This window comes from Colletotrichum phormii, assembly GCF_030913505.1.
Source record: "Colletotrichum phormii strain CBS 102054 chromosome Unknown BDP81scaffold_32, whole genome shotgun sequence".
In the NCBI taxonomy this organism is placed as follows: Eukaryota; Fungi; Ascomycota; class Sordariomycetes; order Glomerellales; family Glomerellaceae; genus Colletotrichum; species Colletotrichum phormii.
This window is the reverse complement of record NW_026851474.1, coordinates 399427-421202: the sequence shown is the minus strand read 5'-3', so window position 1 is coordinate 421202 and position 21776 is coordinate 399427. Positions and strand designations below refer to the sequence as shown.

Here is a 21776-nt window from a genome sequence, read left to right as displayed (position 1 = left end):
ATCCCAGGGTGAACAGGAGGGTGCTGTGTGACAATATGTCCAAGGATGATTTGATACTGACTTTACCCCAGGGTGAAGTCCCAAGTAATAAAGGCAATCAGATCCACAAGTGAAACGAGGTGGAAAACAAGGCCGCAGTTGGTAAAGATACAAGGAAACACAAAGAGGCTCTTGCTTCCCAGTTCCCGTCATCCAGTGTCGTACACGAGCGGTATATATCCACGAAGAAGGGAGGGAAACAGTATGGAAAACTCGTCGAAAGATAGTCTTTTGGTTTCGCCACGGGTCGGGTACTAGAATACGAAGCCGGCCCCCATTGCCATTCTAGTGAATGTAGACCGAGTGGGGTCCAAAAGTACATAAAAAAAAGGTGAAGTTGAAGGTGAACATGAAGTCGGATGGGGACCGGTCAAAGGCGAAGTGTGTGGCCCCCCCCCCCCTGTATCCCGTGGTCGTGGATGGCTTCACAAACGCTGGATGAACACACGATAGGCCCGGAAGCTTCCCTTGTCGACGGGTCCCAGTGGCAAATCCAGCAACTCCGAACAAATGGGAGAAAGCAAATCCATCCAATCCAAAGATGATGCTGTCGCTCGGTGGAACGGATCCAAGAGTCCGAGGAACGAGTGATCAAGATTTGCGGTTGGTCCATCGATCTCGTTCTGTTGGTGATGAAGATGCAGAATCGATGCATCACACTTTGCGGCAAGGCTTGACCGGGAAACGATCACGTCTGTTTGAACTGGCAATCCGAGATATCTGAGCAGGGTCCATTGAATATCTTCGATGAAGACCCCCTAATGGCCGCTCCGTCCGGACCGTGCCGGGCGTCTGGATGTCCATATTTGGCAGCCCGATGGTCGGTTCGCTGCTCGTCCGGTGGGAAATAGCCCCCAGGCCAAGAATGATAGCATGTAAGTGTGGCAGATGTCAAAAGTGACAAAATGCAACGGGACGCTCAAGCCATATCCCGTCCTTGTCGATGTACTCTAGGATGCAAGCTGCACCCTGCCAGGCGGGGAGGGGCAGACTGACGGCAAAGCGGCGCGTGCTGCAAACGATATCCAGAATGGGTCAGACCTGCTTTGAAGATGTTGATTGTGTACCTACCTAAAGACGATGTCCTGTGTAGTTACATGATATCTTGCAGAAAACGCTCTGGTTTGCTGTGTACGGAGTTGAAGATGAGAGATCGGGCTGGTCGTCCTTGTCGATTCTGGGCTTTGTGGGGGTGTCTGAACAGAGCTGGGACGGATAGCTGCCGGGGATGTGGTTGTGGTTGTCGTTCCGCAGGATGCGTGTCTCCAGTACTGCTTCCATCCTCTTTTCGAATGAGTGACTGAATATCAGACAGAGCAGCTTGTTGTTGGTCGTTGGTTGATGAAGGCAAGTGGAGGGAAGGGAACGTCGTGTAAGTCTATCGGCAGTATCACCAATGCTGCAAGATACGTACCGGGCGTGATATTGGATGGGGCAGCTGCAGACCAGACGGGATGAGTGGACGGGTGCGCTTGAGGGTCCGTGCAGGCGGGAGGCTGCTGGTCTGCCGCATGTGGTTGGTCGGCTGCAGCTACCAGTGGAGTCTCTGACGACCCCTTTAGGACTAACTGGCCATATTTAGGTGGGTTTCCTTTTGTTGCCCACCGACGTTTCTGTTTGCACCTCACCTCATTCATTGCATTGGACACCTCACTCACTCACTTACTCACTCACTCATTCAACTCACTCATCACTCTGATGAGCCTCTCATTCATGTCCCATCCTTGTTCTTGACTGAATCATCCCACCTATTCGGTTTGCGTGGTCCTTCATTTAATCTTGGTTCCCAGATCAGATCCAACGAACAGACCATCGGATCATCCCCTAATTCGAATCCATACCTGAAGGAAAAGAAAACAGCATCCCGAGCCGAGACGGGTTCATCGTCCATACTACTGCGTACAATAACGCAACCTCTCCGACTTTACCGCCCGGTTGCACCAACAACGGCGGTGTGTGCTGCCTCCAGACGTCGTGACTTGGCTACACCCAACGGAAGCCAGAATACCCCGGAACCTTTAGACGTTTTTGTCTCCGCTCCGCTGGCCTCTGAGACCGTTGATCTGTGGACCAAACCACAAACCTCAGCCGTCTTCCGTCATTGGACAACCGCATCCCGTGTGTTCTTGCTACAGCCGTTCCCTTTCCGGAAACGACCTTCCAACCCAACTCTTCACACCTTTCCACCTCCACCTCCACACCTTCAACCCTCTCTTCCGAATCCGAGTCAAGGTTGGGGGCGACAGCCATCACCGGTCAGACACCAAGGCCCGTCCCGTCCTTTGTTGCTTCGTAACTCTGTCCACGTGTAGCACCTTAATCCAAAAGCCGTTGGTTGTTGAACACCAAGTTCTAGCCAAAGAGGGACGCTCCGTTTCTGGCCACCTCTGTTCAGCCACCCTTACACCTTCAAAGAAATTCTTCAAGTCTAGGCACCTTCCAATCGAGGTACTCGCTCGCCGTTATGGATGTCTCAAACCTGGAAAATATCATACGAGGCTACGGTATCGCCATTGACCGACACACCCTGCAGGCGGCCCTCGACGACCCAGAGCACGGAACTGCCTTTACAGAATGGGCACGCCTTCACCTCGGCCCCGAAAACCTGCTGTCTAGAGACGAATTAGCCTTGTAAGTACTCCCATCAGTGTCGCGCGCTCATTTACGTACGTATGGCTTATCAATATGGGGTCGGTAGGTACTCAGCCCTGGACAGATCCGGTCAGGTCGACAAGCTGGTCGAGTCGCAGGATCTGGCTGCTGTTCAAGCTGTAAGCGAACGCGAGATACAGACTGCCATCGAGGAGCTCAACCGGTCAACTGCGGCCATTGTGAAGCAGACCGAGACCTTGAAGCAGCAGCAGGATGCCCTGTCGAAGCTAGTCAAGACTCATTCTAGGGTGGAGGAGGCTCGCTCCGACCTCGTCTTCCAACGGAACCAGAAGCATGACACTGAGCGTAGGAAGATGATGACCACGGTGAGTTGTACTGTTGGTTCACCATTTGGGAACCAAGTCATTGATATTCCTGTCTAGGTCGAGGAGCTGTCTCAAAGTCTAGAGTACAAGGCGTCAGACCTCGAGCAGCAGTCCAAGGTTTCTGGTAACGGCCTGCAGCAGACTTTGGATAGTCTGCTTCACTCCGACGACAAGCTTCTGCTGAGTCTCCGCAAACTGGGGCTCGAACTCGAGACCGAGGACCCAGAGGACCGTGAAAACGTGGAGAAGCTTCGTGAGATCTGCATGAGGTTTGTGCTCGTCTGTCCCGCAACTTCAAGAGACACATCTACTCACATGAATGTCATAGGATGATCAAATACACCGTCGAAACGGTCCGCGCAAAGCTCGACAGGCTCTACCTCGAAGCTTTGAGCTCCGCCCACCAAAATGGCGTGACATCACACCCGTCAGACGATGTCAAAACCTCGCAGGAGGAGCTCGAATCTCTCTACGCAGAGATCCTTCCCGTGGCTCAAATGTCGGTGGAGCAGCAGCACCTCGAACCGGCTCTCAAGTCGCTATCAAGCAAGAACGGACAGTCTCTCCGCCGCTCCGCCGCTGCGGTCATCTACGTAAGTTCTGACCCGTCCTCAGACCAAAGTTACTGTCACTGACACGCCTAGATCGACGAATGCCTAGATTACCTCCTCGACCACATGGACCGTCTCTCCACCCGCCTAGAAGCCTACCACTCCCACCAAACAGCAACATCAAGCCTCCTCACCACAGCCCGCGCAGAACTCTCCACCCCAGTCGCGACGCCAAAGAAGAAGACACCAGCCCAAGACCTCGTCTCCCCCGTCCGCCGCCGCAACACAAACCCCGGAAGATCACCCACCCGCGACGCAGCCAACCCCCGCCGCCGCCGCTCCTCAGCCTTTGACGAACCGCCCCTCGAAGCCCTCCTCCGCTCCCTCGCCATCGCCTTTCCCGAGGACGTCACCGACAGCGCGGTCCAGACAGCCGTGTTATCCGCCACTTTGGCAGAGCGACAGACGAAAGCCCGCGACGTGGCGCGGAATGCTCAGGAGACGCTTGAGGGTGCCGCCGCGACGCAGCTTGCGGATTCGAAGCTTGCGATTCAGTTGCTGCGGGATAGTCTGCTTGCTGAGAGTCCGTTTGGGGATGTGAGGCTTGTGGATGAGGGGATTGAGGCTTCTATTGCCGTGTTGGGACAGGAGGTTGAAAAGGTCAAGGAGAGGGTTGAGAGGGTTGATGCTGGGAAGGCAAGGTTGAGGAGTGAGAGGAAGAGGGAAATTTTGGAGCGATGGGGGCAGTAAAGGTGTTGATTGCTGGCAAGATGGCTTGAGATGGTCCATCTAAGTCATCTTTGGCATCCATTCCAGGTTTTCTAGGTCCATGACAATGTACCAGATACACATTTACTTGATGCCGGCCTTACTCCAGTCGCAGACAGTATTGACCCAATATGCCGGTACTTCATCATCCCTAAAGCTCTAAACGAGTCATGGCAGCCAAACCAAGCGGCAATGTCAACATGCCCCAGAATACTCCATACCGAGTATCGACTCCATTATTCCCCTCTAGACTCTTTCAATTTGACTCCACGCCAAGACGCAAATGCCAAGATCGGGAGTTTGGAGACTAAGCAGTCCAAGGCGGAAATAAGAACCCGCGTGAAAAGTTTATATCAGATCCCCCTCAGGCTCCAACGGCTCTAAAACGGTCATCGGGCCATCGGGCCATGCGGGGGCGAGGGGAGAATTGACTGGCACAAAGAAGAGCGGCAATTGTAAGCGCCGTGTCTTGGCATATCGCGATCCATCGTTTTCGCATTCAGGGTGCGGGTGCTATGAACGAAGTCCATACGCGGAGAGAGCCGACGCCATGAATACGGCGTATTCTGGTGACGACAGGTACTGCTGCCGCCGCTATTGAGATGTCTCGACTTGATCCGCACTCTTCATTCATATCATGGGAAAGTTGTGGTAGGCACTTGAAATTGCGAGGGACAATTAGAGGTTCGATGAATCGCAGTGTATTCAAGTTGGTATCAATTCAAACTCATAGCAGGCCGTGCGACCTAGGATTATGTTGCGGAATATCACATCGACATCCAAGAAAGTAAACTTCGTTATCTCATCCGCCACCTGGGTATATCTCAAAGCAACCTCTTTCCTCCAGTAGCAATTATTGTTGTCCAACAAGCCAGCACGTCATGTACGTTGCCTGGCTTTTGTGAAAGGCAAGCCTAGTAGCTCTTCTTCTCTTCATCGGAGCTAGGGACACGCTCCGCGGACTGCTCCCGCTGGTGTTGCTGGAAGGTGTAGAGAGGCTCCAGCTTCGCATTGCGGTTAAAGAAGACCCAGCGTTGGAAGAAGTAGGGAATCGCCTTGGTGACCTGGTAGTGCGCAAAGCGGGCGGTGGGCAGAGCAAAGACCCAGTCGAGCTCTTCCAGCGTGCGCTGCTTGGTTTCGGGAACCCAGAATAAGATCATGAAGAAGGCGACGACGTTGAACCCGGCGTAGAGACCAAAAGCACCGACGACGTGGAGTCTGTCGAGAATGAACGGAAAGGTCATTCCCAGGATGGCGGCCCAGAAGAGACAAGTGGCAACGGCGAAACCCATCCCCATCTCACGATGAGAAAGAGGGTAGACCTCGGCAGAATAGGTGAAGGGTACGGGACCCTCACCAGGCGAGTAAAAGGCGCCGAAAAGGTAGACGAAGAGAGACACCAGGGCAGTGCGGGTTACGCCGGGCGCAATCAACGTGCAAAGACCAGCGGCCAACAAGGTCCAAGTCATCTGAGGGAAGGTGAACAAAAGCAGGGATCTTCGGCCAAACGTGTCGATGGTCCAGAAGGCGGGGAAGGCAAAGAGCCAGTTGACCATTCCGAAACCGAACGAACCGAGTAGGGCCTGGAAATCACCCATGTTGGCGTCCTTGAAGATGGTGGTCGAGTAGAAGGCAATAATGTTGATACCTGCGTTGCAAATACTGTCAGATAGTGTTCGGTTCACAATGGGATTTGCCACTCATCGGTGTTACTTACCACACATCTGCTGAGCAATCATGACGGTGAAAGCAGCCAAGTTGGCGCGGCGCACGCGAGGAATGGTGAAAAGTTCCTTGAGGCGGCTAGCATAGTTGCTCTTGCCCAACACCTGGTTCTCAAGCTGCAGCTGGGCGTGAATAGCGTACATATCACGAGCGCACTGAATGTGGTTGTGTCGGAGCTGGATCATGGATTTCCAAGCATCGTGGTAGCGACCCTTCTTCATGAGCCAGCGAGGAGACTCGGGGCAGAGGTAGATCAAGCAGAGCAAGGGAACGGCTGGGAGGAAAGGAGCACCTGCGAATTGAATAGTTAGTCAATCTGCTTTTCATGCGAAGCCTTTCGATCAGGTATGCCATACCGAGCATCAGACGCCAGTTGTACTTGGCGTAGTAGACGGCCAAATTGAAGGCTGTTCCCAAAGCGATGCCGAAAGCTGTCCACATTTGCCATGACATAACCAGGGCACCACGGATTGACGGCGGGGAGTTCTCGGCAGCGTAGATGGGTACAGTCGAGGCCTTGGCACCCATACCAATTCCCATGAGAAGACGATTGGCGAGTTGTTGTTGCCAGTTGTGGCTGAAGGCGGAACCGATGAGAGGCCAGATACAGAAGTGAGCCGAGAAGAAGATAACACCGCGACGGCCAAAGTAGTGGTTGAGGGGGTCGGACAGCCAGCAACCGCAGAGGCTGGGAACGTTAGTAAGTTGGCAAGAGTTGACACAGCTGTAGTACTTACGCGCTTCCAAAGTAGGGGCCAGCGTTTACCAGACCTAAAATGAGACGGTCTCGGGTACTATCGCTTCCGATACCATACTCGTCCGGGAAGAAAATGTTGGCGCCGTTGGTACCAGTCTGATCCCATCCCTGAACTGCAGCGCCGATGGAGCAAGTGATGATGGTGAGGTAAAGCTTCTTAGGCAAGCGCCACTTGTGGGTGACCTCCTCTCGCAGAGCTGTAATCTCAGCCTCATCGAGAGCTTCACTGCCGGTAAGAGCCTCGTAGCCTTGAGGGTCTTGGGCTACCAGTGCACCCTTGCGGAACACGGCGATTTCTTCCTGTAGTCCATGCTCTGTGCAAAAGGCCTCGACATCGCGCATGAGCTGATTATACGGGATTCCCTCGAGAGGATTCTTGATCCTGTAGCTCTGGTTAGACATGTTTGGATGTGGTGCCGGGCGACTTTGAGGTAACCTACTTTGCTTCGATATTGCGGCTGAGCTCAACTGGGTCGGGCTGATGAGTGCCACGCTCTTCATGATGTCCGGAGACATCCGCGACTTTTTCACTGGACAGATGCGTGTTAGAAGACTTTGGAGGCTACAACACCGGTGAACAGAGCTTACCCTTCTGGATGAATCTTATCAGCCATACTGGCGATGAGTGGGTATTGTGTATCGTGTCTTGTTCTTATTCTTGAGTGAATGTGTTGACTGGCTTCGACGCGATGAGCTTTGACGTGTGACAACGTCTGAGATAGGCTTCACAAGTTAATGGAAGCACGGCGCGCATACAGGACAACCAAGAAGAACGACCAACATGGGACCGTCGCATGGGCAGCCACAGATCTTTATAGAGGCGCGAGAGGCAAGCCCGACCCCATGGTACCAGACGAAAACAGCCGATGATCCTGTACCAGAAACTCGAGCAGCTGTCTTCTTGGCGTCTCCGCACACACCCCAGAAGCTTCAGTTCCCTGGAGTTTTGGTTCTACAGGAACGTGAAGTGACTGGTCGAGATCGGCATGGTAATCAAGTTCCTAGACTGCCTTGCCCCACGCGAGGACGGAGAATCCGCTCGAGTCTAGCCTTTGGACTCGCATTGTTGGTCTGAGCATGGGCTCTCTGGTGCTAAAACCCTGTCGTGGGAGAGCTTGGCGGTTTGTAGATGTTGCTTTTTACTCTGCCTACAGCTTGCGCCGGCGATGGTTTGTTTTCTGCCAAGGGGAGGGGAGCACCGACGAATTGACGGGTATGTACGGAGTACAAGTGGGCTCTCTCCGGGATAACACATCCAAGGGAGACGAAGGAAGGGAATAGTTACTGTCCAGGTGACACAGGCGCAGGTCCCTTGTCAGCGTCGCGTATTGGTGCCTCGCAATGTAACGTGCAGAAAGATTTGAGGCATCTGAGTCGTTCATCCAGTCACACCCGTCCCGCAATACTGAGAAGTGATCGTGAGAGCCAAGCGCTTGGCGCATTCATTGACTTTTGGCCGCCGCGGAGCGCCACGCAATCATCCCAGCCGGTCAAGCGCGGGGAAGCAGAGACAAGAGGCAGGGACGAAAAAAAAAACCCCCAAGCTCGATCGTCGAAGCTTTGCGTTGCTTGTGTCCACATAGTCCACCGCCGAGAAGGATATGGGCGACAGGCTAAAAGGCTTGAGTGAGCTTGAAGCTTCTTGACATGTCTTGGGATATGGGACGCGGCACTGCGCGCATCAGCTCTGCTCTGAGCGCTGCGCGACGTTGATTTGAGCGGTAAGCGATAGTAGCACCGTCATATTGAAGAAGCCAAAACGGACTTTTTCGCGCAAAGAGGCGGGCTGGCGAGCTGCCTCTTGACCCATGCCCGGCATCTTCCCCTGTATCCTGGCTGCCGTGGTATGTATGTATTTTTCCAGCAAGGCTTGTCCTACGTCATGTCGGGAGAAAAGAGGGAGGGCAGCCTGCAAGCAGTGTGAGAGCAGACCCACGGCAAAAGAATCATGTGATTGGGCTGCTGACCAGGCTTCGAGACCGCCTCCCTCTCGTTCACTGAGGATCGTAACGAGAGATGGCCTTATCGGACCGACACCAGGCGGACTGCCGAGCCCAACACGCCTAAATAAGCTGCAGATGTGCGGGCGAGCGAGCGAGCAACGGGAGCGGAGGGTGGCCGGGGGACGGGGGACGGGGGTGGCGGTCGGGGTTCCTTGCGGGGTAGACTGTTGGAAGATCAAAAGACCGTAAAATGGCGATATGAAGGATTCGGTACCCTCCTCAGTCCGGTGTTGTATTGGACGAAATCAGAGATGTGAACGGGGTATCAAGGTGGCCCATGAAAGCGCTAATTACTACGTATGAGACTGTATCAAACGGTTAACTGGACTGGCGCGATGTGGAACGTTGTGGCCCCGTGAACGAATAAAAGCCGGACATGGTAATCCGTACTTTGGTGATGGATCCTAACTCTCGAACGAGCGGTATGGGACCGGAAGGCCTGATTTGGTTGTAGCCGCCATCCTTGACCCCAAGAATGTTAGACGGCACACGGCAGCCTCCAACGCTGGGCGCCGGAGGGGAGGAATCGTATGTGCCTGCACTGTGTAAGGATGCTCTAACAGGAGAGCTCCGACAGGGACATTATTTTGGTGAATGGAGCACAGCTGGTAGCGTCGGTATTTGGCCCGAGATCTTCGCAGGTAGGACAAGACGACTCGAATACTGACGAATGATGCCCGTATTCGGAGGTAGGCAATTCAGGTGCTTGTCCGCCACCTGCCAGCCTCATTGGCGGTGTTCGCGTATTACGGACATACCAAGGCGCTTGTCTGTCTTTGCCTCCGGTTGAACCACCTGCAGTGATGGCTATGCACGTTTTGGGAAAGCGGATCAGCATCGTAGGCCAACTTCGCTGCGCATTGATTTCTCGGTTCTTCATATGACCGTAACATGATTTTAAAGCAGGTTGTGTGCCTTGTGAGGGCGGGCTCACGACGAGGCAGAGCGTTTCGGCGACAGAGCCTGGGCAAGCACCGTAGGCCCGCGATTTCGAATGGGGACCCCAGAAGAAGAATAATAGACGTTTTGGGTCGCAGAATGCAACTTCTTATCCGCAGATTTATGGAGTATCCAACCCAGGTGTCAGGCTGCGTCGCGATATTCGCAGGGGAGTGTTGTTCTGTCAGCCTGGCACGGTGTAAAGAGTGCTTATTGTCGTTGATGACTTCTTATCCGTGGTCTCGTCCCTCTCTTATACGGCTCGGGCAACGGTTCCAGAGTGGCATCTGAAAGGTCGGTGGCAGAACCTGGGTATGCCAGGATCCGTTGACTAAGACGGAGGTTCAGACCTGACTCGAGTTGATTGTTCAGTGGTTCGACTGGGGGACTTTTGGGTCCATTGTGCCAGTGCCACTGGACAAACACAGGTCCAATAATTCCCCCTGGGGATTTTGTGGGTTGGCGGCCAAGGTCGGGGAAGAAAGCACTGACGTTGGAGAAGCAGAAAGGACCTGTGGTGGAGTTGGTGCAACGTCGTGTGAGGCTCTGAGCAAATCAGTAATCAGTCGCATGCTGGGATGTCGGACTGAGCCCATCCAGGCGGTTGCCCGTGCAGGATAACATCCATCGATGCCCCCCTCGATGTTGGCGAAGATAGTGGAGGCAGGCCGCGAAGGCATTGGATTGTCGGACAGTGTCCGCGGCCTCCATCACAACTAGCTAATGTGGCAGAGAACCTTATGGGGGAGCTCTTGTGGGCTTCTGGGGCGTCATCTGATGGCTGTTGTTGCGAATGTTGTTGCGCTGCAATGGCAAGTCTTGACCTGTTGTCATTCTTGAAGCCGGCAGTGCAGTAGCAGCTACATGCTGCGGTATTAAGGTAGATGGTGGTAGGTAGTGAAAATTGGCAAAAGTCGTTGCCTCGTCGCGCCGGTCTCTGCCCCGTTGGGCTAGCCGGGCATCTGAGTCCCTTGGTTGCAACTTGCACAAGTGGGCGCTGAGTGGCTTCGGGAGGATTTACCCGCATGAGGCGACACAACCCTCTCGCCGAAGCGAAGACTGAGGTCGACACTAGAGGGACAGTCTAGACAGACAGTCCATGTCTGAACCGTGTACGGAGTACGTCACGCAGTCCCCCTTGTCTAGGGAACAGCAGAATTGAAAATTGAAAATTCAAGAACGAGGTTGTGAGGTTCAGGGGAGGCGATCCTTCGTTTGGTGATGGAACCCCGTATTGGTTGGCTGCCGTTGGTCTCGATTGGTCGTCCTGCGAATAAGGGTGCAGGTCGTATTTAGAACAGAGACGGCTCCTTCATGTGAAAGGGAGATTAATGTTGGTGGTGAGCAGGGAGAGATCGGCCAGCCCGAATTCTTGGTCAGAACAGGTGTCATCGGAACAGAGGATGATGTTTGTAACAATCGTTCGACCAAAGACAATCAGGCGGAAGTCTTGCTTGGGTTGATGTTCTAGATCTGGGCGTATTCAGCCCCTTCGTATGTGTCACCCGCCGTCACCCGTCCATGATCCATGGAACGGTGAGGCTCGGACGAGCTATAGTCGCATCGTAATCTAGCGGGTGTGTATGGTCTAGTTGCATCGTCGTTGCTTTTCTGGCGTCGTTGTTGAGCCGCCTCGGCGAAGGGGTTCCAGTGCCACGGGGGAAGCCCAAAACGGATTGAAGAGGACAATCGTGGACGGGTTGAGGATGCGCATACTAGACACCCTTGGATATGACATGTGAACAGGTGGAGGGCGTTTGGAGAAGCTTGAAGTTTGTAGTGTAAGGTACGTCAGAAGTTGGAGTTGGAGAAATGACACCCCGTGGCCCCGGCCTGAGGTATCGTGACTTTCTCGCGCCTTCTTCTCCCGAGCTTCCATCGTTCCCATGTACCCTCGTACCTCGACTGCCAGCTGTCACAGATAGTTGACAGTGACAACCAGTGTCAGCCAAAGTCGGCTCACCTTACATAATGTGCCGAGGGAAGTGGAGACACCTGAGCACCGTGTGATTACGTAAAGAAGTCTCGAGATTGCACTGTTGCTCCCGTCCGCCGTGGTGGGAAAGGCGTCAAAAACTTCGAGAGATTCGACTCCATTCAGGGCCCGTTGGCAACAACCAGCTTCCTTATCCGACACATTCCAGAGCTCTGATTCGTCACTAAACCCGTGCGGAGACCTTACAGCTATCGCTGTCCCGCTGTGCCACACCTTACGAAGTACCTACACATGAGGTGCTGCGCCTAAACTCGGCTTACAGTGCTGCTGGCTGCTGAGTGCCCCTCCTTCGTCTGAATTCCTGACCCCTCCACAAAGGCAGAATCGTCGGGTGTGACGGCCGGCCGGACTCCCTTCATGTTGACCAGAACATCTACTCGTCCAGCACGCAGCATTCTTGCTCTCTGCCCCAAGTTTGTGCCACCAACACGACCACCACCAATACCTGCAGCAAAGAGCCTCATCGGTCAACTCCGAATCCAACAGCTATCCACTGCCCCAGCATCCAGACCCCTAGGCAGGCCACGGAGAGCTCTCCCGTCGCATCGCAAAGCAAACCCCCTCCAGACGTCGTCACCAACGCGGCTCTTCTCCGCCACACATCCTAGTGCCACCATGGCTCAAGACTACGAAACAGTGCTCAAGGGCAAATACCCCGCCAAGGAGCATGCTCTCCGTGTCGCCGACTACGTCAAGTCCAAGGTTCCCAATGCCTCTGGCGTTCTCTATGTCGAGGGTCGCATGACCAAGATGCTCGAAGACAATGACGAGCCCGAGCCCTTCAGGTACCATCTCTAGCCTCTCAGCCTTTGGCTCTATAGCTATCTATTCATCCAACCATATCTGACACCCATCGCAAAGACAGCGCCGCTATTTCTACTACCTGACCGGCTGCCCTCTCGCCGACTGCCACTACGTTTTCGATCTTGCAACAAACAAGTCAACTCTTTTCATCCCCCCTATCGATCCCGATAGCGTCATCTGGTCTGGTCTGCCGGTCAGCGCCTCTGAGGCCAAGGAGCTGTACGATATCGACGATGTCAAGTACACCACCGACGTCAATGCCGAGCTTGCGCGACTGGGCAAGGGCTCCAAGAACACCGTCTTTGCTATCCAGGACCAGGTTCTCGACAACATCACTTTCCTCGAATTCGATGACAAGAACTTTAGTGTTCTGAAGGACGCCATTGAGCGGTGCCGTGTGGTCAAGGACGACTACGAGGTTGCCCTCACCAGAAAGGCCAACGACGTCTCCACAATCGGTCACCACGCCGTTGTCAAGGCTGTCAAGAATGCCAAGAATGAGAGGGAATTAGAGGCTCTGTTCCTGCAGCACAGCGTCGCGAATGGTGCCAAGAACCAGGCTTACCATGGTATTTTTGCTGGAGGTCGCGCAGCTGCCACTCTGCACTACGTCGCCAACGATGCGCCCCTGGAAGGAAAGCTGAACCTTCTTTTGGATGCTGGTACGGAATGGAACTGCTACGCATCTGATATTGTGAGTAAAGTGTTCTGGCGTCAAAGTCTGTGTATTGCACAACTAACATCGAGTAGACCCGCACGTTCCCCATTTCCGGCAAGTTCAGCAAGGAGTCCCGTCAAATCTACGACACCGTACTCAAGATGCAGCTGGAGACAACTGCTGCCTTGAAAGAGGGCGTCGTCTGGGATGACATTCATCTGCTGGCGCACAAGATTGCCATCGATGGCCTCCACGCTGTTGGCATTCTGAAGGGCGACAAGGATGAGATCCTCAGGAGCCGGACAAGCGTTGCCTTCTTCCCCCACGGCCTTGGCCACTACCTGGGCATGGACACCCACGACGTCGGTGGTAACCCCAACTACGCCGATACGGACCCCATGTTCCGATACCTGCGTGTCCGAGGCCAGATTCCTGCCGGCAGCATCGTGACTGTCGAGCCGGGCATCTACTTCTGCAGCTTCATCATTGAGCCATACCTCAAGGACCCCGTTCACTCCAAGTTCATTGACCAAGCCGTTTTGGACAAGTACTGGGATGTTGGCGGTGTGAGGTAAGTTTAGCCCTGACCGCAACGTCCTGGCGTATAAGTATGCTAATTTGTGCAGAATCGAGGACAACATCCTCATCACCAAGGACGGCAGTGAAAACCTGACGCCCACCATCAAGGACCCCGATCAGTTGGAGAAGATTATCCAGGCGAGCTAAATAGCGTCATGGACGACCTGAGCGTACAAAGTTAAAGACCCACCATTAATGCCACCGTAACGCCTCGGTCTAAACGTGCTTGCTGATGGCTGCGCTGAAGGATGCCTTTCTGCGTAAATGTAGATGTGCTTGCTCATGCCCCCTCAGTCAAGGCCAAGAGACTGAACCCGATGTTCTCTCCCCCTTGCTGAATGAATTTTCTGACAATGTCTACGGACTTTGGTCCGAGATCCACCTTTTCCTCTTCGTCGGGAATGCCTCTGTCCACCGGGCCCTTTCTATCTCCATCCAACTCGTAGAGATGGCCGGTATCTGGTGACTTGACGAAGCAGATGTAGTGAAAGTATACTTCGTCCTCGGCACTCTGCGGTGCTGTCGTGTCGCCCTTTGTCGCGATAGCAGCGTACGCATCCTCGAGTTCCTGTGAGCCTTCCAGCACCATGGCGGCTTGTGCCGGGTCCATTGGCGCTGTGATGGAGAGGAGGTTGTCTAACAAGGACCCCGGCGCTGAATCTTGTCAGTCTTGTCCATCAAAGGGCTCTTGGTTATTGGAGCAAAAGGGAAATTGTGTGGACTCACTCAGAAAGTCCTTGGCGCGGCCATTTGCTAAAGCATGCAAGACAGCATACAACCCACACGCATTATTAATAGTCTGCTTGAACCACACCGCATCCTCATCCTCTTCGTCGTGTTCAACCATCCAACCTTTTGCGCCGGCGTCCTCGGCCGTCAGGCGCGCTTCATAGGTCGGTGTTGTAGGGAAGATGAGAACGAGGGCGAGGAGTTTGGAAGGGAGGAAGGTTGGGTCGTCGAGAGTGAAGATGTCCTGGAAGTGGAGGGTGGATGAGGCGCCGAGGGCGGCGATGAGTTCGTTGAAGACTTGGGGGTTTGATTCGAGGGGGATGAAGGCTTTGTTATAGACTTCGGGCATTTTGAGGGTAAGGGTACGGAGGGATGAGTTGTTTGGGCAGGTTTTGGTTGTTGTGAGGAGGGTTGAGATTATTGTGAGTAATGGGATAAGGATCATGAGATGTTGATGAGATTAGATCATAAGTTTCTAGTCTCGGTGGAATTTATATCCTGAGCGTTTCGAGGTAGTTGAGATGAGGTGAGGTTATGAGATGAGATGTTGATCAGATATTTGAGGTGAGGAAGGGGGGTGAATGACAGGGGTGTGATTATGGTAGGCCTCTACAGGTACCCGCACGGGTTACCAAGCTGGCGGCAGCGCTGACTGAGCGCTGTAAATCACTGACTTGCGGCTCACATACCCCGCCACACCTCATTTGTCATCTCATCTCCATCCTCCATCTCACTCAAGAAAGTTTGTTGTCACTGCGGACGTTCGTGAGAGCCTGAGAGGTTGCCATAGCATCGATGAGTAATCTGCAATAAATGACCATGAGATCTACTGAGATGCTGCCATGATCTGTCCACGAGGTAAGGTGGCTGGTGTGCGTAGGTACCCACGCACCCACGTTGAAGGCCAAGCTTTGGTGGTTCCAGTTTTCTCATCTAGATCTAAATGAATCCCACCAAAGACTCGATTCTACCGTTACAGCCAAGCGGCCAAATCATCTTGCATATGAATCGAGTCGACCTCTTGATGTTTCTTGATAAGGACACTATATATCGCAAAGAGATGCTCAAGGACCTAAGTAACTTAGAAAGTACTTAAGCAACCTCGTCCGGGATAACGGCCGGCGGCGCCGCCGTCGGCTCGGAGCGACCCCGTACAAAAACGCCCCCCCCCGCATGACCGATAAGATAACGCGTGAAAGATGGAGGGGTCGTGAGGGGTCCCGCCGGTCACTCGCGCAGCCATGAGACAAATCTGCTGCCGCGTCGTGCCCGTCTCGATGCCGCTGTGAGCAAGTATTTCCACGCTATCTTCGAGTCGTCCACTACTTGCCTTTTCTAGCTCAATAATCGATGCTCAATGTGCTGTGAGGGTACAAAGGGTGGGGGATCTGAGGGGCCGGAGGGCCGCCCGTCCACAAGCTGTTTCCCGCCGGCTGGGCACTCCGTCTCAAATTCAACCTCTTCACAACCTTCCATCTCATCTTTCTATCAGTTTTGACCTCTATCTTTACAAGTCACAGAATGTTTTGAAAATCTTACAACTGTCCATGCCCAAGACCACACACACCACGTAGCTTGCCTCACACCACCACCAACCACCACGATGGCGCGCTTCCGCGTCCCCTTCGCGAACCTCCCCATCCCACCAGCCCTCCGCGTCCTCCCGGCACCAACAATACGCATCATCGCCCTCCTCGTAATAATAAACATCATAATATGGATCGTCGCCGGCATCATCCTACACTTCCACCCCTCCCTCATCTCCCCCGCAGCCCTCTCCTACGTCCTCGGCCTCCGCCACGCCCTCGACGCAGACCACATATCCGCCATCGACCTCATGACCCGCCGCCTCATCGCCTCCAGCCAGCGGCCCGTCACAGTGGGAACCTTCTTCTCCCTGGGCCACAGCACAATCGTTATCGTCACCTGCGTCGTCGTAGCTGCCACGAGCGGCGCGCTGCGGGACCGCTTCGACGGCTTCACGCGCGTGGGGAACATAATCGGTACAAGCGTCAGCGCGGCGTTCCTGTTGCTTCTGTGTGCAGGAAACGGGTGGGTTCTGTATAAGCTCATCCGGAGACTGAAAGTTGTGCTGGAGGAGGAGAGGCGGCGCGGGATGGAGGGGTACACGCCTACCGAGGAAGACGAGGGGGACGCGGCGACGAATCTCACGTTGGAAGGGGAAGGCTTCCTGGCGAATGTGTTTAGAAAGGTGTTTCGTGTTGTTGACAGGCCTTGGAAGATGTTTCCTCTGGGAATTCTGTTCGGATTAGGCTTTGATACGAGTTCGGAGATTGCTATTCTTGGGTTGTCGAGTGTGCATGGGGCGCAGGGAACGAGCATCTGGCTTATTCTCATCTTTCCCGTCCTTTTTACAGGTGAGTTTGCAAAGCACATCTCATGTGCATTCACTGACCTTTCACAGCCGGCATGTGCCTCCTCGACACCACGGACGGCGCCCTGATGATGGCCCTCTACACGTCAAAGGCCTTCTCGCGCGACCGCGTCGCTATCCTCTACTACTCCATCGTACTCACCGGCATCACCGTCTTCGTCTCAGCCTTTATCGGAATCATCCAGGTCCTGTCTCTCATCGCCAATGTCGCCGAGCCCGAAGGCAGCTTCTGGGACGGCGTCGACGCAATCGGAGAGCACTTTGACATCATTGGCGGCAGCATCTGCGGTCTCTTTGTCGTTGTCGGGCTCGGTTCGGTGGTGGTGTACCGACCTTGGAGGAGGAGCATCGACAAGAAGAACCAGGAGAGGGCTGTGCTCGTGCCTGAAGAGGAGAGGGGGCTGGGAGCGGGTGAGGGGCCGAGTTATGGTGCTGTTGAGCCTCGCCAGCCTAGCGTGAAGAAGGATGCTGTGACGACTGAGAGCGATGTGCAGGCGTAGACTTTCCGATTCTTCTGAGTATCCGCATGGCGGAAGGGATTGATTAGACTGTAGATGGGTTCACGCATGTCGAGAGTCAAGATACAAGATCAACTACTGTATGATGGGTCATTGCATGGCATTACAATCTAAGGTTCTTATATAGATCGACTAATACAGGCGGCGCATATCCCCAATCTTCCTATTTGGATGGGAAGCACTTCGTGTCTGCCAATGTTTGCCTTGTGCGTGTATAATGCTCCTGCTCGCCATCAATATGAATGCTATTCTTCCTCCGTACTTGCGGCTGCGCGTGGCTCGAGCCGCCCATGCCGCCCGTCCTGGCCCTGCCCGTCATCTTGCCCAGATGTCAGCCTAGAGCCTCCACCATGCCTTTGGGCTACAACCTCCAGCAGGAACAGCAATATCAGCAATCGTAGTCACCCACGCGTGCAGACGACAAGAGGACCGAGCCTCGGCGGCTTCTTGGGCAAGCTGATGCGCACGGGCATCGGAGCGTTGAAGTAATCCATTCCACCATTCCCTCTGACGCTCCGCCACGACCTCTGCCAGGCGTTTCTCGAGAGCTTTCGCCACCCCTTCCACCGAGGAGGGACCAACGAATCTCATCAAGCGTCTTTGTTCGCGCCTTAATGCGGAAGGAAACTCCTCTTCGTGCTTCTCCTCGAGCCGAGGCAAGTAAGCAGGCTTCTTCCTAGGCCTCTTTAGCCCTGCCCAAAGGCTCCATTCCAGCTCCATCTCACTCACAGACCTCTCCGGTCCCAACATCGCCATCTTTGCTTGCATAGAAGGCTCGCGTACCTCGCTACGACAGACGCCCGCCCATTCAGCCGCCTTAAGAAGGCCGTTCTGGGTGGCAGGTGGGAGCGGTTCGCTGGAGCCGAAGAGATCGCAGATCGGCTTCCTGGGAGCGTCTTGGTCTTCTGCCAGTGCTTTTTGGAGCCGGATACTCGGGCCACGATCCAGTAATGGGACTCGAGCTAGTGGGTTGACGGGGGTTCCGTCCCTTGAGTCAACCGGTGTGATGTAGTGAGGTTTCAAGTCCTCGGTGTCGGACTCTTCTCCCTTCTTGGAGTCTTTCCCCTTGTTGGACTCTTCGTTCTTGTCAGAGTCTTTGCCCTCGTTGAGGTCGTTGCCCTCATCGGGCTGTTTGCCCTCTCCGGAGCCCTGCCCCTCGTCTGACCTCACATCAAGGTTATCGAAGTCAGGGGACCAAAGTTGCCATTCTGCAACGGGAGATCCATCTCTCGATTCAACTTCCGACTCGAGCCAGGAGCGCCGTTTGGACTGGTATCCGTCCGAGTCTGGCCAGTCGCCGAGGCTGTCACTGTCGTAGGATGAGCTCCGTTTATTGGGCCTATCCAATGGCTGATTATCCTGATCCACCGTGCGGATCAAGGGCAGCCACTCGTCAGCACGGGGGTCCAGAGCTGGGCGAGGCCTTCCATCGAGCCACTGATTAATGTTGTGACGTGGCTGCTGAGGCTGTTTTCCCTTGGAGTTGCTGGACGAGGCGACCCGTGGCTCGATCTCGGGCTGTTTTCCTTTCGCTTGGGTAGGGTCGTAGTTCAAGTCGAACGACAGGATGGTCCAGGACGAGATGGGGTATTCGAAGGCTACGTTGGGAGTAGCCTCGGCTACTTTCTTCAGGTTTCCGATGAGGCTAGGTCCAGAGCTGCCGTCAGAGGCAACTGGGGTCGGCCGGATGACTTCTTGTTGGTTATGAACCACCTGGGCAGGAGCGGCAGTGGTTCTCCAATTCTGCCTCTCCCATCTCTGCAGCTGCTGCCTCTCCCTCTCCTGTATCTGCTGCTCTCTTATATGACGTTGCTGTCTCAGAGCAGTGCTGCGATTGATGTTTGCTATAACCGCACGTCGGAAAGCCCGCCGTCTAGGGTTTTCTTCGGCTTCCGTGTGGTTATTCATCGTGGAATAGATAGAGAGAGAGGGGGTAAGGGTATAGTTAAGAGGGAGTGGTTGTGAGGGCATGGGCAAGAGCGAGGATGTGTTTGTGTGCTTAACGGTGTTGTGTCTTCTGTTGGAAGAATGGATCGTTGGATGAGAAGGAAGATGCTGTCTTTTGGCCCTGGAGAGGAGAGGAGGATGAGATTACAAGAATCCAAGAACCCAATCTCCGATAACTTGAAAACATATACTTTCGAGCTCAGGGGGTCGTAAACAACCTGCCGTCTTGTCGTGAAGACGTGGGGGATACACGGGAACATTGCGAGCCTATCTCCGATGACTAGATGAACGATATACCGGAGCATCGTGAACCCTTCTTATGGTAGGGTGATGCGCTAGCTCTTGGCTGGGAAAGATCAAGATTTTGCGAGGCAAGAGAGGTGGCAGTTTGTCACTTTCAGGTAGTCAGGTACTGGCCCAAACACGACATTCTGGGGAGTACTGAGACGAGCTATGGAAGGCAACCCATATGATGCCCAATTTGATCGGTACAGAAAGTTCGGTACCTCTGTCACTGAAGCTAATTATATCAACGCCGTATAGCAATAGCTTTCATGGAGCAAAGAGTCTTGGAGCAAACTCATGCATCAGTGAAAAAGTTGGGTTTTAACAGGATGCGGATGTCCAGCAAACCAGTAGACAACCACCCAGATATGCGTCAAACAGGGTTCCACGGCTCAGACCATGTTACCGGAGAAAGATACGAACGTTACCATCGGCAGTGGTTGTGGCGTACAAGTTGAACTTACCTGAACATACTTCAGCCATCCAGGGGTAAGTCCACGTGAGAAGACTCAGCCCTATACCTGGATGAGCGTCTCAACACCTACAGCTCTGGGCATCAATAACGGCAAGAAACTTGAGAGAGATCAACAGGAACAAGCCCGGGGACGAACGACTTGCTTATGTGGGGTTTGTTCAAGACTCTATTGAGTCGGGAGAAAGACTGGTATTCCTTTCGCAGCCATGTGTCTACGGCATCTAATTGGAAGTGACTACTTACCTATGGAGAACCCCTAGATGAGTTAGACTGAGTCATTCTTTGCTGGAAACTTTGTGGACCTAAATTGATGGACGATGTTGGTCATCTCGTTATAATCCAACATACTTAGTAGGCATCTGCAGCAGTGGCTACATTGAAGCTGGTGCTTCTCACTGAACTTCATCGTCTCAATAGACAACAACAAATATCGGTCGCTATCCCTAATTATCCCATAGTGTCTACCATCGTTATAGTACGCACAGCATGAACGAGTCCACGGGCTAGGGAGGGAAACACAAGTTGGATGTTCTGGGTCGAAGTCTTTAGGACCCAGTTGTATCCGTGAGTGGGGGAATGCCCAGCATGGCCGAAACAGAGCACCTCATCACGGATACAGATACACAGTTCATCGAATTAATGATGGAGAAGCGGACGCAGGTCCGAGATCATATCGTGCAGAAGACCTGCTTGGATGGCACGATGGCAGGCGGGAACGTGGGAACGCCAGAAGAGGATGGGACTGCGGGATCGGAGGGAACGGTGAAGTCGGTGAGGCAACGGACGTGGTCCGACAAGGGGGGCCTCGGTCCAGACCTTGACCCAAAGCGGCAAGTATCCGAAGCCATCGAGTCGGTGTGCAAGTAGACACATACCTCCCATCCTCTATTGCAACGTTCTTTGGCGTCAAGTTCGGTACTACGCTGCCACGATACGCGTGAAAACCGTTAGTAATTCAATCCTTTTCCTCGGTGTCTCAAGTTCTCAACATACTCGGAACGGCTATTCCGTAGCTCGGCCAGGGCCTTGTCGCCACTGGCGCGTTTCCGGTGCTTGGGATGATCAGGGTCCATCCACACCGACTCAGGCACGAGGGTCCTCGTCCAGAAGTGGCTGGCACTGACTGGTTAGGGGTGTGTTAGTTCCTTGGTCCCCTTTTCTCTCTGTCTTTGGTTGCAGTTTCTGCCTTCCGTTTTCCCGTTCATGCCTGTCTAGAGTGACACGAATCAGTCTGGGTCCTTGGTGGTCTCATCTGATGTCCTTGGCCGCTGTATCGCTCTATGTGTCTTGAGTAGCTCTACGGTCTACCTGAGTATTCGTACGTTGAGATAGGGGATCGCCTTGCCAGTGGCCCAGTTACAAGGTGCGCTGTTCCCACAATAATGAGGCCCCCATACGGATCTGCTGCTAAAGAGCGGCACGGCAGAGAGGCGAGGGTGCCACGGTGCATGACCTCGCGAGAAATATTGGCAGGCTGACCAACATCGAATCTCATGAACGGTCGCTTGGTGACTATTGAAGATGAGCTGTCGACATCGCTCAAGTGCTTCTCAAGCATGCAGCGCATCGCTTTGGGCTAGAACGGACGGGACGCCGGAGCCGGCGTTGGGCGGGACTTGGAAAACAACTT

At 54.0% G+C, this 21776-nt stretch overlaps 7 protein-coding genes across 7 annotated transcripts; 3 read left to right on the top strand and 4 right to left on the bottom strand.

The window, feature by feature from the left end:
• Window positions 1-2503: 2503 nt before the first annotated feature.
• Window positions 2504-4318, top strand: BDP81DRAFT_454980 (uncharacterized protein; the record flags this gene model as incomplete). Its single annotated transcript, XM_060593016.1, has 5 exons — window positions 2504-2670; window positions 2738-3017; window positions 3075-3286; window positions 3346-3610; window positions 3662-4318. 5 exons carry the CDS (start codon window positions 2504-2506, stop codon window positions 4316-4318), a joined length of 1581 nt encoding a protein of 526 aa, XP_060438975.1.
• An 870-nt stretch (window positions 4319-5188) lies between these two features.
• Window positions 5189-7699, bottom strand: BDP81DRAFT_141545 (uncharacterized protein). The gene is made up of 6 exons (XM_060581842.1): window positions 7407-7699; window positions 7259-7348; window positions 6799-7200; window positions 6418-6749; window positions 6054-6353; window positions 5189-5984 (listed from the first exon to the last, which is right to left on the bottom strand). Exons 1-6 carry the CDS (start codon window positions 7430-7432, stop codon window positions 5251-5253), a joined length of 1884 nt encoding a protein of 627 aa, XP_060438974.1. The 5' UTR covers window positions 7433-7699; the 3' UTR covers window positions 5189-5250.
• A 2487-nt stretch (window positions 7700-10186) lies between these two features.
• BDP81DRAFT_141539 (uncharacterized protein) lies at window positions 10187-10870 on the bottom strand. The gene has a single exon (XM_060581841.1). It carries the CDS (start codon window positions 10785-10787, stop codon window positions 10323-10325), a length of 465 nt encoding a protein of 154 aa, XP_060438973.1. The 5' UTR covers window positions 10788-10870; the 3' UTR covers window positions 10187-10322.
• A 1501-nt stretch (window positions 10871-12371) lies between these two features.
• Window positions 12372-13944, top strand: BDP81DRAFT_465744 (metallopeptidase family M24; the record flags this gene model as incomplete). The annotated part of the gene is made up of 4 exons (XM_060594313.1): window positions 12372-12541; window positions 12618-13254; window positions 13311-13789; window positions 13845-13944. 4 exons carry the CDS (start codon window positions 12372-12374, stop codon window positions 13942-13944), a joined length of 1386 nt encoding a protein of 461 aa, XP_060438972.1.
• A 133-nt stretch (window positions 13945-14077) lies between these two features.
• Window positions 14078-14875, bottom strand: BDP81DRAFT_399906 (ubiquitin carboxyl-terminal hydrolase, family 1; the record flags this gene model as incomplete). The annotated part of the gene is made up of 2 exons (XM_060588620.1): window positions 14078-14451; window positions 14524-14875. The coding sequence occupies 2 exons, from the start codon at window positions 14873-14875 to the stop codon at window positions 14078-14080; spliced, it is 726 nt and encodes a 241-aa protein (XP_060438971.1).
• Window positions 14876-15788: 913 nt separating this feature from the next.
• On the top strand, window positions 15789-17643 carry BDP81DRAFT_385514 (Ni2+-Co2+ transporter transition metal uptake transporter). Its single transcript, XM_060586984.1, has 2 exons — window positions 15789-16904; window positions 16952-17643. The coding sequence occupies exons 1-2, from the start codon at window positions 16130-16132 to the stop codon at window positions 17419-17421; spliced, it is 1245 nt and encodes a 414-aa protein (XP_060438970.1). The 5' UTR covers window positions 15789-16129; the 3' UTR covers window positions 17422-17643.
• Window positions 17644-17775: 132 nt separating this feature from the next.
• On the bottom strand, window positions 17776-19347 carry BDP81DRAFT_411063 (uncharacterized protein; the record flags this gene model as incomplete). Its single annotated transcript, XM_060589148.1, has 1 exon — window positions 17776-19347. One exon carries the CDS (start codon window positions 19345-19347, stop codon window positions 17776-17778), a length of 1572 nt encoding a protein of 523 aa, XP_060438969.1.
• Window positions 19348-21776: the final 2429 nt, after the last annotated feature.

Coding starts and splice junctions, on each gene's coding strand:
- BDP81DRAFT_141539 (XM_060581841.1), bottom strand. CDS start 10,787: ATGCGGGTAAATCCTCCCGAAGCCACTCAGCGCCCACTTGTGCAAGTT.
- BDP81DRAFT_385514 (XM_060586984.1), top strand. CDS start 16,130: ATGGCGCGCTTCCGCGTCCCCTTCGCGAACCTCCCCATCCCACCAGCC. Junction 16,905..16,951: donor CTTTCCCGTCCTTTTTACAG/GTGAGTTTGCAA, acceptor GACCTTTCACAG/CCGGCATGTGCCTCCTCGAC.
- BDP81DRAFT_141545 (XM_060581842.1), bottom strand. CDS start 7,432: ATGGCTGATAAGATTCATCCAGAAGG. Junction 7,201..7,258: donor AGCCGCAATATCGAAGCAAA/GTAGGTTACCTC, acceptor CCAGAGCTACAG/GATCAAGAATCCTCTCGAGG. Junction 6,354..6,417: donor CAACTGGCGTCTGATGCTCG/GTATGGCATACC, acceptor TTCAATTCGCAG/GTGCTCCTTTCCTCCCAGCC.